Source organism: Astyanax mexicanus, chromosome 25 (genome assembly GCF_023375975.1).
Source record: "Astyanax mexicanus isolate ESR-SI-001 chromosome 25, AstMex3_surface, whole genome shotgun sequence".
Taxonomy (NCBI): domain Eukaryota; kingdom Metazoa; phylum Chordata; class Actinopteri; order Characiformes; family Acestrorhamphidae; genus Astyanax; species Astyanax mexicanus.
Genome location: NC_064432.1, coordinates 11,506,377 through 11,521,168, shown reverse-complemented (window position 1 = coordinate 11,521,168; position 14,792 = coordinate 11,506,377). Strand labels below are relative to the sequence as shown.

Here is a 14,792-nt window from a genome sequence, read left to right as displayed (position 1 = left end):
ACTATGTTTTTTATCACTTTATTTTTTTATGAGAGATGTTCAAATCACGTACAAAAATGTTTATAATTAGAGTAAGTTCGCTATCAGGGCAGTTTTTTTTTTAATAAACTATCTGTGCTCTTTCAGAGTTCTCAGTGCCTCGTATTAAATGGCAGGGCCCTCAGAATTATACCAATGAAGTGTGGAGATATTTTGAGCTTCTTAATGGTGCAAATAAAAAATAGCAATAACTATATGCCCCTATCACTAGCATTGTAAGCCTGTAAGTTGGGAGCATCGGCTAAAAGCGCTGTATTTCAAAATGCTGGGGGTTAATGGTGGAGGGATATTCCACAAAAGTCCACTTTGTACTTGTTATCATGTTTCAATCATTTTAATACACCCCAGTCCATTTCACACCAGACTTTATCTTTAATAGAAAGTTACATCAGACTTTAGAAGTGAGGAATTACTGATTGGAACAGTTTATGAAAACTGTGTTTAGAAACCAGGGTTATTCCACCAAATATTGATTTCTGAACTCTTAAAACTTTATGAATATGAACTCTTTTTCTTTGCATTATTTGAGGTCTGAAAGCTCTGCATCTTTTTTTGTTAGTTCAGCACATTTTTCATTTTCTGCAAATAAATGCTCTAAATTAAAATATTTTTATTTGGAATTTGGGAGAAATGTTCTCCGTAGTTTATAGAATAAAACAACAACGTTCATTTTACTCAAACATAAACCTATAATGAGCAAAATCAGACAAAATGATGAAAAAAAGAAACTGAAGTGGTATACTACATTGGTTTTAGTAAGAATTAGTATATTTTCCACCAACCTAGCCACAACTGGGTCATTCTAACACATGAATATTCTTTGATCTAAAGCATTCCACTGTACAGTTGTGGTCAAAAGTTTACATACACTTGTAAAAAAACATAATGTTATGGCTGTCTTGAGTTTTCAATAAGTTCTACAACTCTTATTTTTCTGTGATAGAGTGATCGGAACACATACATGTTTGTCACAAAAAACAGTCATAAAATTTGGTTCTTTCATAAATTTATTATGGGTCTGCTGAAAATGTCACCAAATCTGCTGGGTCAAAAATATACATACAGCAACATTAGTATTTGGTTACATGTCCCTTGGCCATTTTCACGGCAACTAGGCGCTTTTGGTAGCCATCCACAAGCTCCTGGCAAGCTTCAGGTCGAATGTTTGACCACTCTTCTTGACAGAATTGGTGCAGTTCAGCTAAATGTGATGGTTTTCTTGCATGAACCCGTTTCTTTAGCACTGTCCACATGTTCTCAATGGGGTTTAAGTCAGGACTTTGGGAAGGCCATTCTAAAACCTTAATTGTAGCCTGGTTTAGCCATTCCTTTACCACTTTTGATGTGTGTTTTGGGTCATTGTCTTGTTGGAACACCCAACTGCGCCCAAGACCCAACCTTCGGGCTGATGGTTTTAAGTTTTCCTGCAGAATTTGGAGGTAATCCTCCTTCTTCATTATCCCATTTACTTTCTGCAAAGAACCAGTTCCACTGGCAGCAAAACATCCCCAGAGCATAATACTACCACCACCATGCTTGACAGTAGGCATGGTGTTCCTGGGATTAAAGGCCTCACCTTTTCTCCTCCAAACATATTGCTGGGTGTTGTGGCCAAACAGCTCAATTTTTGTTTCGTCTGACCAGAGAACTTTCCTCCAGAAGGTTTTATCTTTGTCCATGTGATCAGCAGCAAACTTCAGCCGAGTCTTAAGGTGCCTTTTCTGGAGCAAGGGCTTCTTTCTTGCACGGCAGCCTCTCAGTCCATGGCGATGTAAAACACGCTTGACTGTGGAGACTGACACCTGTGTTCCATCAGCTTCCAAATCCTTGCAGACCTGCTTCTTGGTGATTCTTGGTTGACTCTTGACCATCCTGACCAATCTCCTCTCGGCAGCATGTGATAGCTTGCGTTTTCTTCCTGATCGTGGCAGTGACACAACTGTTCCATGCACTTTATACTTGCGTATAATTGTCTGCACAGTTGCTCTTGGGACCTGTAGCTGCTTTGAAATGGCTCCAAGTGACTTCCCTGACTTGTTCAAGTCAATAATTCGCTTTTTCAGATCCACACTGAGTTCCTTTGACTTTCCCATTGTAGCTTTTGTAGCTGAGTCTAATCACTGGGTCAAATGAGCCCTATTTAAATGGGCTCATGAGAAGTCAACAGCTGTAGTCAATCAGAATCACTTACAAGAAGTGAAGAGGCCATGACATGAAGCTAATTTGATTGACACAACTCGCTACATCACCAAAATTGACAAATTTTGTTGCTGTATGTATATTTTTGACCCAGCAGATTTGGTGACATTTTCAGCAGACCCATAATAAATTTATGAAAGAACCAAATTTTATGACTGTTTTTTGTGACAAACATGTATGTGTTCCGATCACTCTATCACAGAAAAATAAGAGTTGTAGAACTTATTGAAAACTCAAGACAGCCATAACATTATGTTTTTTTACAAGTGTATGTAAACTTTTGACCACAACTGTAGCTCTGGCTGTATGTTTAGGGTCATTGTCTTGCTGGAAGGTGAATCTCCTTCCCAGGCTCAAGTCTTTTGCAGCCTTAAACAGTAAGGTTGTCTTTCAGGATTGTTTCTGTATTTAGCTCCATCCATCTTCCCATCAACTCTGACCAGCTTTACACTCCCTGCTGAAGAAAAACATCCCTACAGTATGATACTGCCACCACCATGTTTCACAGTGGGGATGAGCAGTGTTACTTACCTGCCACACATAGCGCATTATATTTAGGTAAAAAATTTCAAGCTTGACATCTGAAGGCAATTGATTGCACTGGATTTTATTTTGAGGTTTCAGGAGTAAAGGTGGATGAATGATTTAGCACGGCACACTTTTCGAAAACAATGTATCATTTTTATTTCACTTCATAACTATGTGCAAGTTAGTGTTTGGTCTATCACTTAAAATCTCAATAAAATACATTTACGTTTGTGGTTGTAAGGAGACAAAATGTAAAAAAAAGTTCAAGGGGTATGAATACTTTTGCAAGCCACTGTATATCCAATTTTTTATGTAAAACAGGCTATATTAATTTGAGTTAGACAAATAGTGGGTTTACATGTGTGTGTTGAAGTGAACAATAGCAGAACTTATACAGTTATGCACTTCCTTTTTTCTCTTTAAACCCACATGTGGGTAATGGTCCTATTATAATGAAATAGTGGTCACTTTACTTCATCAGCGTACGAGTATAGGATGTACGTTTCTACATTAATGCTGTGTCACAGTGTTGGAATTTTTAATACTTATTAGCTTTCTTATTAGCTTTTTTATATACCGTATTTTTCACACTATAAGGCGCACTTAAAATCCTTACATTTTCCCAAAAAGCATCACTTTGTCTTACAATCTGGTGTATCTTATGTATAAATTTTAGCAGTCATGTATTAAGGTGCAGTAAAGCAACTCCGCTGAAGTACAGCGTTATACAGGAGTTTCAGTTTAGTTCTCCAGCAGTTTTAGCATTAGCTGCTAACCATGCAAAGCACTAGATCTTTGGCTGTTCTTGTGGTGGTGACTATTATCGGCCTGTAACCTTCTGCTAACCCCGGTTAGCACTGCTGGAGCAGCATTAGCATTAACCGCTTACCCCAGAACTAGCTCGTTTGCTGTTCAGATGTTTACCATGTTAAAACAAGCTACATGGGACAATCTGCTAGCTGATAGTTCCCTGATAGTACCTAGTTCCCGTCGGGTGGAACTAGCTAGCAGTTAGCTGCTAATGCTAAAGCTTTAGTGAAAATCTGTAAATCTAAGCTTACTGTAAATAAACGGAAGCACTTTACTCACCCAAATAGACAGTTTTTAGGAGAGAAATCTGTGTAGATTAACATCCAGCACTCGTTCGACTTGCCTGACTCGTCTGATTTAAAAAAAAATAATTACAGTGTTAGCTTAGCTTTACTGAATTTAGAAGAAACATTTACATCCATATGTAGTAGCAAAATATAGGATTATAGAATATAGGATTCAGGGTATATCCCATTACATGCAGTCAAGGAATTATGGCATCATAGCTATTAGTACTGATGTCTGCTAATATAAGATCATAGAGCACAGCACAGGAAGCACAGAGAATGTTGTTCTTCCAGCTCAGGTAACTTTCAAAATTGCCACTTCCACTACTGGCAGTATTGTTTTGACACCCTGCAGGGATGGACTATTGGTCACAGACAGACGGATAGACAGAGAGACTGTAACTCATTTATAGAACAGACATGTCTGAGAACATTTACAGTAATGAGATGAGCATCGAGGAGCTGAACAGGGGAGATAAAGTGGAGAGGGTGGTGGAGATCTATAAAAGCACAGACACTGTTAGAGACCATGACCTCAACACAGAGGTGAAGGGTGGCGAACCAGAGGAAACCAAACTAAAGAGGAAGCAGCAAATAGAACAGAGAGGAGGTAAAAATAAGATACTTTTACTTTCTGACTCTTGAACTGTATGGAATTTTTAGCTTTATCTTTATCATGTGTATATTTATGTGTATTCCATCAGATACCCATACAGCAGAGAACAGAAGCTACAGACTGGCTGCAGTGGGTCTGGTTCTGCTGTGTGTTCTGCTGCTGACTGCCATCACAGTGCTGTGGATTAGGCTCAACAACCTGACTGTAGAAAGAGACCAGTTACAGACCAGTAACACCAACCTGACTACAGAGAGAGACCAGTTACAGACCAGTAACACCAACCTGACTGCAGAGAGAGATCAATACAAGAAGCAGCTTTCAGAAACTTGTAGGTTCTTTTAATATACTATTATTATTTTATTAGAGTTTGGCCACTTCATGCAATCATGCAATTTTAACAATCTATAGCAAACCGGTCATTTATACATCTCACAGCCGAATCTAGGGTGTGTCTGTGTGTCTTCTTTGGTATTGTGAGGGCACAAAATATATGCCTTGTGCGTCTCAAAATGACAGGAGACCTCTACTTGGAGGGCCCTAGCCATGCTTTCGGGAGCTCTAGCCATGATTTTGGGCCCCGTATGAAAATGTATGAGGCATTGTGGCACTGCTCTGACTTCGACTTCTGGCTGTTAGGGTTCCTAGAAAAGAGGGGACAATATTTTCAGAGAGCCCTGGTAATGAGAGCCCCTACCAGGGGGCGCTAGAGAAGAGAAGGGAATAACATTAGCGGGCCTTTGATCACGAGGGCCCTGCTATGGGTCTCTTACCTTCCATAGAAGTCGTTTACCATGGCTCCTTGACCTTCTAGGGATCTACAATTTGCCAGGCAAGCTGCCATATTTCATAACAGACGTTTTGTTGCAAATATGCGATTCAGGCCCTTACTTAATGTTTCGGAATTTGTATTGTTTCTAAATGATTATGTTCAATTTCTCTTAAGAACAGAGACAAAAATTAATTTTCCAATTATTTAAATTTAAGACAAGCAAGTTGTCTGATAAATGCTGTCTTTGACACTGTTTAAATTGAGTTAATTTGGCCAAGGGTGTGATTTTACATACAGTGAGTCCAAGAAGTATTTGATCCCTTGCTGATTTTCTTCGTTGGCCCACTAATAAAGACATGATCATTCTATACTTTTAATGGTAGATGTATTCTTACATGGAGAGACAGAATATTAAAAAGAAAATCCAGAAAATAAATCTAAGGAATATATATTAATTGATTTGTATTTCATGGAGTGAAATAAGTATTTGATCCCTTAGTATTCATTAGCAGTTCTGGCTTTTACAGACCAGTTAGACACTCCCAATCAACTTGTTACCTGACCTGAAGCCACCTGTTCTCACTAATCACTTGTGTGAAAAACACCTGTCCACAGAATCAGACAGATCACACAGATTTCAAGTCTCCAACATGGGTAAAACCAAAGAGCTGTCACAGGACCTCAGAGTCAGAATTGTTGACCTTCACAAAGCTGGAATGGGCTACAAAAAGATTAGTAAGGTGTTGGATGTGAAAGTAACAACTATTGGTGCAATTATCAGAAAGTTTAAAGAGTATAACATGACAATCAACAGACCTCGGCCCGGTGCTCCAAAGAAGATTTCGCCTCGTGGGGTGGCAATGATGCTGAGAACGGTCAGAAATCGTCCTGCAACCACTCGGCAGGAGTTAGCAAATGACCTGAAGGCAGCTGGGACCACAGTTTGCAAGGAAACAATTGGCAACACTTTGCGCAACAATGGATTCACATCCTGTAGTGCCCGAAAGGTACCCCTGCTGAAGAGAGCACATGTGGAGGCGCGCCTCAAGTATGCCAATGATCATTTGAAAGATGAACCAAGTTATTGGGAGAAGGTTTTGTGGTCAGACGAGACCAAAATTGAACTTTTTGGCCTCAACTCCACCCGCCATGTGTGGAGGAAGAAAAATGCTGCCTATGACCCCAAGAACACTGTGCCCACCGTCAAGCATGGAGGTGGAAGCATAATGTTTTGGGGGTGTTTCTCTGCCAAGGGTACAGGGCTACTTCACCGCATCACTGGGAAGATGGATGGAGCCATGTACCGCACAATCCTGAGGGACAACCTCCTCCCCTCTGCCAGGGATCTGAAAATGGGCCGTGGTTGGGTCTTCCAACATGATAACGACCCTAAACATACAGCAAAGGCAACAAAGGATTGGCTCAAGAAAAATCACATTAAGGTCATGGAGTGGCCCAGCCAGTCGCCAGACCTTGTGGTTAACTACAACAAACGTCTCACCGCTGTGCTTGCAAACAAAGGCTTTGCCAGTAAGTATTGAGTGTGTTTGGCAAGAGGGATCAAATACTTATTTTCCTCATTGAAATGCAAATTAATTAAAATATATTCTTTAAAATTATATTCTGGATTTTTGTCTTGATATTCTGTCTCTCCATGTTAGAATATATCTACCATTAAAAGTGCAGAAGGATAGTGTCTTTATTAGTGGGCAAACAAAAGAAAATCAGCAAGGGATCAAATACTTCTTGGACTCACTGTATCTCCATCCAACAAAACCCACAAACGTTTCGACATATTGTCTCCCTTATAAATACAATTTGGCGCGTTCACAATCAAACGATACAGGAATTGTATCGGTCACGTGGTTTTCCTTAAAGTGATACGCGCACCAACACGGGGTTTCGTCTTGTTTGCTCGGCGCATGCGCCGAGGTTTCAGTGTCGTCAGACCCATCGCTACCAAACGATACAGGAACTGTATCGGTCACGTGGTTCTCCTTCGTTTGATACGCACACCGACACGGGGTTTCGCCTTGATTGCTCGGCGCATGCGCCGAGGTTTCAGTGTCATCAGGCCCATCACTAGAAACAAAGACTCACAAAAAAGAGATCTTGCAAGAAGCCACACAAAAAAGATCTCAAAAAAAAAATAAAGGCTCACAAAAAAAAGAGACATTAAAAGAAGCTGCAAAAAAGAGAGAGAAAAGATCTCAGTGTTTGTTTGGGCCATGCCATGTGGCAGCAGATCATTTGTTTGATATTCCCGCCCTTTTTCTCCACTGCCACATTTAAGGCCCCTTTTCCAAATAGCACACCCATCTGCAGTCCCAAAGTTTGGGAGTTCAAACCCCAGTTCAAGCACTCCATCCCAAATACATCAAACCAACTGCACACACACACAAACACACCAGTAATATCATATATATTGATAATAAGACTAATAAATAAGCAAATAAATAAATAAAATAACTCTGCATTTAAGTCCACCTCCCCCACTAAACCGTAACAGTATGGCTTCAATGCTAATTACTGGCTAGGCCTGTCTGAGTATTCATAATATGTCTGTCTTGTTTTAACCAACAGAAATTCAGGCCGCTGAGAAGCAAGATTTCTATACTCCATTCTAAGTCCATCAAGAATTTTACCTCTGTCCTTTTGGAAAAGTGCCTAGAGTTCCAAATCGTGAACCTGAGCAGAGCGTGTTTTAGATAAATGAGAAGAAAATTAAATACAATGGCCCCTTACGTGGCATGTTGTGGCTTCCCATAAATTTGTGGAGTAACTAGGGTTGTCAACTTTTTGAAAATGAAATAAGGGACGGGGGTGTCGCTATGATGTGTGTGTGTGTGTGTGTGTCTGTGTGTGTATATGTGTGTGTGTATATATATATGTATATGTCCAGTTCTGTCAACAGCTCACCTGATTTACCACATTTACCAATTTACCAAACCAGGTGTTGACATGATGAGAAATAACTCTATTAAACTCAGATGAGGAGAGATTAGGAGATGTATCGGGGAGTGAGCCCCCGCCCGGCTCGGCGAGTGAGCCCCGCGTGAGAGACAGCTCGTCCCTAGTAAGCACATCTAGTGGTGGTGATAAAGAACCTGACGGAATTGGCTAGCCAGTTAGATTACCTGTTCAGGAGAAAAGTAGCAGCTCTGGGTCAGTATTGTAGTTTATTTGTCTCCACCGTTCAAACTCACTGCCAATATTCACTCTTGTTATATTCCTGCTTTGGTCACTGAGCATTTTGAGACATGCTGAGGTTTAACTGAACCAGCTCTGCTAGCTAAGCTCGCTGTAGTGTAGTGTTACGGCTGGCAACCTCGGGGGTGGAGTTAGTGTTGGGGAACGAGCAGCAGGAGGAGTCAGGGGACAAAACTGACACAAAACTCGGGACGGAGTGAAAACTTAAAATAGGAACGTACTGCTGAAGCCCTGCTGACAAGAGCTGCCAGTGCTTTTACTCAACATGTTTCCTTAATATCTGATGATACATCCTGATCATTTTATCATTTACCACTGAAAATTAGTTACATAGTGGTCCTTTAAACATTTAGAAAGCCCACAGCTTGATTCTTTTGCCTCTTTATTATTGTCTTTTTTCTTATCTTGTCCAAAACATATCGAATATGGCTTCCAGGTCTTCATCTCCATATGGCAGGACTTCTGCTTCAGCTCCTTCACTCTGCTGGGTGGAGGAGCCATTTCCACTACAGACCACTGTGTCTGGAGGAGAGTCTGTAAACTCTCTGCAGAAGCTGTGCAGTGTGTCCGTCACTGACACATCTCGTCCATCATCAGTATCAGGATGTGGCTCTACGATAATAAAGTTACTTTAGCTCTTTTATGCTGTAGCAGCTGTGCTACAAGCTCATCTGCTTCTGGCTCTGCACTTGAGTCAAAGTACAGGACAGATCACAAAATGCGGCCTGTTCATTTAAATAACTTCCCCTCACCATGCTCATCTTCCAATGAATTTCTTCCTTTCACCTCTATCTGCAGTTTACCATTTTAACATTTCCCCCACAGGAGTGACATCAGGTCATCAGTGCGCTTGGATTCACCCCCTCCATTACATGGTGTTTCGGGCAGTAGTGGTGAACCACTACACCTTCACTTATGATTTCTCCAGTGAACATTTTACTCTCATCACCAACAGCTTCTACAGTTTCCCCAGCGTCTGGAGGTTCTTCTACTGAGGTTTGTGTTGTGGTGGTCAGTGCTGCTTTCTCAATAAAGAGCCGTACTGACACATTGTGCAGGTTGTACCCCTTTCCAGTTTCAACAACGTTTCCCCACACTGTGAGAAACAGGGAGCCAGTTGTTTCGACCACAGCGTAAACCGCTTTCTTCAGTTTCTTTTTCCCTCTGGTCAGTGTCTCTCCGTGTTCTCTTCACTCCATAATTCTCAGCAGAATATGTGCCTGTTTACCAAATACAACACACACATTACAATGCATTGTGCTGAAAGTTATAGAAAGTAATTATTATTATTATAACTATTTTAACTAATATATGGACACCTTCTGATAAATTCTGATTCACTTGATGAATATTCTTAAATCCTTAATATTTTTATATATGAAATAAAGCACTGATCATGTTTAAAGGGGTTCTATATGAATTGTTACCCTGCTTAAGGATACTTCAGGTAGGGCTTAGGTCTGTGCACTGGTCATTGGAGCCCTCCAAGGCTCCATGTGAAGTTTAATTTCTTGGTCCATCTTTTCTAAATTTTCTTTGCCTGAAAGTGTGATTAGCGCCCATGTTTTTGTACAGGTCAAGCTGACGCTCTAGCCAAGCTGTGGATTGCATTATAGGTCCAGTGCTGGACACTGGTTGACTGGTTTTATTGTATGGGCATTTAAACTACTTTACTTGGGGTAGGAATTGAATTTCCCCCCCTTATCCCCTTTCTGATTCTGTGCACTTTCAGGGGCCAGTAGACCCTTCGTACAGCCCAGTATAGAACATATGGGCTGGGCATTTTAAAGAAAAGAAAACATTTTTGGCTTATGTTTTATTGGGAAGTAGGTAAATCAGAAAGATTCTTTGTATGGAAACTTATAGCCAAATGAAAAAGTACACCCAAGCTGCCATTAAGCATTTTGTTAATCGACCTTTGGGCAAAAAGTCTCGTTTCCATTGGTGAGATCAGAGGAAAACCACGATGTTGTCCTGTGTTGTGTACAACTTTAGTATGAGTTGCTCCACCGAACGGCCACTTAACTGTGCATGAAGGTCCCATCTGTATCTACACTGCCCTCTAGTGGCTGTGTGTGCACACTCCATGTTGCAGGAGTCATTCGTATTTTTCAGTTCAGTTTTCTAAACGAGTTTTAAAGACAGTTGGAGGTCTGGCTCTGATTTACTTCTAGCTCTGATTTTGAGGAACTACTGCACACTACACAAGATTTCCTTTCCAATACACCATCCATCCAGCTAGAACCTATGGGCTTCAATGACAGCCCCCGTTTCAGATCGAGGTACGTAGACATCTGGGGTCTACGGTGCTGTGGAGCCCAACAGTGCAAGGTTCCTCACCTTTTGATTATCACAGATGGAGGAATAAGCAAAAACCCCTTTTTTTTAACCATCACATGACACAGAGCTCTTGCAACCAGTCATATGGCAATCCGTGTAATATCGCACTCTGGGCACAATGCACTTGGTTTCATTGTGACCAAGATGTCCCAAAAACCCTCACTTTAATTATTTTTATCCTGTACCACTAATCCTAATATATATACAGTAATTTAAATTTTTGCAGCAGAGACCACAACCAAATCAAATCTAAACCCTCCCCAGCAAAACACTGTTAACGCCTTAAATAAACAGGATCTCCTCATTTACTTTTATGTCGCTTAAGGCAATAAAGAGGATGTCCAGGCACTTATAACAGGACTGAATAAAGATTTAAACTTCTTACCATCTCCTCTTCCTGAGAGAGAGTAAAGGTGGCCATCCACGTGACCACCACTACAATCAACTCTTTCACACTGCACCCATTCCTTCACCTATAGCACAGACATTGGTTAAACTGAAGCATTCAAATGATTCAAATACTGAAATCAGAAATAAATAGATAGAAATAAAGTTAGGTGTGCTTGGAGTTATGTTAGTACTTACAGTCATGAGCTCCACCACTCCGGACCACTGGGCTGCAGAATCACGATGTCCTCGAAGTAATAGAGGACCAGCTGCAGTTCTGCCACGACCAGCTGATGGTCAGGAAAGCGCTCTGACCCATGCAGCTTCCCAACGATGGAGAGGAAATTTATATCTTTATCTTTATCTGTATCTCTGCATGGTTTCATTGGAAAGTCTTAGGCTGTATATCTAAAGTTTAATGTGGACGGGTCCAGTTTTGTTCGAGTTACGGTTGTTTAAATTCAGCTTGGGTGACAGCAGTCTGTGGCCACCTGCCTGTGCATCTATTTCAGTTACATAAAGGCCATGTTTACTGGTTCCCATCTCTGTTTCTGTACAGGAGATTTTTGATCAGACCTTGTCCTGTGATGATAGAGAGATTTTGAGTTTTTCTTTTTTATGGGAAAGCTCTTTAATTTTGTTGCCTCTGTGGCAGATGGTGTTTTCATTTATTCGTATTTATTAGTTATAGTAAGGGTTAGAGGTGGGACCGTGAACTGGCCTTCTGGTGGCTGGGCCTGTGCTGGGTTTGTGCTGGTTTGGTGTGGTGAAGTAAGGCACAACTGTGACGATTTGCATGCTCTAATCAATTCAGGCAGGACCATGGGTGGTGGTACATTTTTTTTATTAGTGTGTGGGTTTATATTTTGTGAAGTAATGCGCTGTTCCACAGCTTTACTCCAGGTAGGAATGTTACTCCCTCTTTATTAAAAATGTTTGTACTGCGTATTTGTATTTATGTTTTATTACCCTGCTAGAACCATCACGTAGCCCACTGTTCTTGGGGTGGGTTTTCCGAAATCTTCGTAACGCTAAGAACTTTGTTAACTCGTACATAAGATCAATTGTTAATTAAAGAGTGTTTCCCAAACCCATGCGTAACTAAAGTACTACGTAAACTCGCTCGCAGACTAACGAGTAACTCGACCCAGTCTTATTCTTAAAGCACTTTTTAAAGTAGATTCTGCTTGCAGTTCACCACCTTAAACACCAGGGGCCGCCAATTTTAAGGGAGAAAAAATATTATTTCTGTGGTTGAATCAATTATATTATATTATTTTATATAATATATTATATTATAATGCCAACTTTGTCTGTAGATTGTAGTCTAAATAAGCATATTTAAATTGACCAATCAAACTTATGCATAAATCATTAAAATCCACATTAGTGATGGTAGAGTTCTTGACATTAATGCTGCAATGAATATAATCAGTGAATTCCTACAGATAATTCTCACAGTCTAAGCAAAGCTGCAAAGTCTCCAAGTCTGTGCATTCTGTAACCAGGCTGTTATACATACACACACCTATTCCCATCACGCCGAAGATTACAGGACAACACAATAACACAATATTTCCATGTTATTAGGAAAATCCCTGGTACTGTAGGTCCAGTGCAGGGGACGCCAGTTGTGTCTTTAATCACACCTACACATATTGTAAAGGGTAATCTGGGGTGAATGCACAGGTAATATTTGAGGTGCTTCCAACATTGTTGCCGTTCATCTGGGAAAACTCTGGGGTGTGTCAGTTTGCAAATATATATATATATATATATATATATATATATATATATATATATAGTACCAGTTAAAAGACATGTCTCATTCAATTGTAGATTAATATTAAAACCATGAAAACTATTAATTGATGTATATGGAATTATGTAGTATTTTACTACATAATTCATTAACAAATGATATATACTAAAACATTAAACAATCTATTTAAAACAATCTTGAATGTTTTAAAATAGATTAGATTTCAAATCATCTTAAGTAGTATTTTATCAATGCCAAAGTACATCCTTTTGTAATTTAAATGTCAGAATATGTATAATGCTGTTGATTACAACACATTTCTACGTTTTTCGAGCGACGTTTCAGGGGGGAAGAGTCAACAACGACGTTCTTTATACTTGTTCGTTAATTTTCACTTTGCGAAGCTCTTTGGGAAACGCTCGCAGAACTGGCTCACTCTTTTCTCACGTAATACGTTAGTTCGTTCGTTATTAGCTAAGATTTAATTTTTTGGAGGAAACCCACCCCTGGTTCAGAGTCCACTTTCACTACAGAAAAATTAGATCCGGATTTTGAGCAAATCTTAACATTTATGTTCAAAAATATGGACCAGACCCATTTACCAACATCCTGAACCGGACCAGCTCTGTTCTGGTTATTGAATCTCACCAGCTGCAAACAGCCCAGCAACCACCCTTATACCATAGCAACCACCATAGCAACAACATAAAATCACTACAGCAACCATCTAATACTAATTCTGTCCCAGAATTAAACATATTTACACTAGTATATGGTATAATAATTATTAATATTAACTATTAGATATTAAAGGCAGATATTTACTTTGAATACAGATTAAAAACACATTCTACTATAAGAATAACTGACTGGTTTGTTAACTGTTTCTCTGTGTTTAAAAACAGCACAGTGTTCTGACTCTGGTCCAGGAGAAACTCTGTTCTCAAAATTTAAAACTGTAAAATATTTAGATCACAGGTCCAAGATTAGAGCTGAAACCATTAAAATACAAAAACTACTTTACAAACAAAACCCCATCACTTAATTTACTCACTTTAGGACAGGAGGTCCTCCTCCACTGATGGAGTTCTGAAGATCCATCATTTACTCTTCTTCATTCACACACAGCTGAACACTGCCGACACCGACCCCTGAGAACAGATCAGCCGTTACAATAAAACCTTTATTCTTAGAATAATGACATTATCATCAGAACTGCATTAAACAATACCTGATAAACAAACAAAACAAATCAAACAGAGAACAATACATAACAGTGTGATTTACCCCTTATTACAAATTATTCTACAGATTACAGAGACATTTAGTGTTATTATAATTATTATAATTTAATTGTTACTAGTAATATTATTACATTACACAACATTATAAATATACACACTGTTCTATTATTATTAATATATATATATATATAATGTAACGTGGTTATAAAAAATATTTTTTTTGCAAATATATATTTTTAATTATAATTACTATATATATTTAATTATATTAAATAACAGAATTATATACACATACACATACAATTACTCATATATATAATCAAGTTTGTGTTTCGGTCGAACAAGCATCGCGTCATTGACCCACTTAGTAAAAAAATGAAAATAGTGTTAATTTTCCTTTTATTTACCATAATTAGAACTGAGACATTCACAAAAAATGGCTGATTTACTACATATGGATTTTTTTTTCAATCACACAGAAATAAAATCAAATATCAAACACTGTGTTTCCATAATTAAACCACACTAACTAATTTAAAAATATCAAATATCAAAATATTAGATGACTTGCTGTAGATGGGGAGTTCCTCAATGGTATTAA

At 39.2% G+C, this 14,792-nt stretch overlaps 1 protein-coding gene across 1 annotated transcript in view; it reads right to left on the bottom strand.

Annotated features, from left to right (window-relative positions):
• Window positions 1-14,276, bottom strand: part of LOC111189998 (NLR family CARD domain-containing protein 3-like) — a 189,992-nt gene extending 175,716 nt beyond the window's left edge. Inside the window, exon 1 of the mRNA XM_049472354.1 lies at window positions 14,002-14,276. Coding sequence (XP_049328311.1) covers window positions 14,002-14,051 — 50 coding nt within the window. The 5' untranslated portion in view covers window positions 14,052-14,276. The remainder of the gene's footprint in view (window positions 1-14,001) is intronic.
• Window positions 14,277-14,792: the final 516 nt, after the last annotated feature.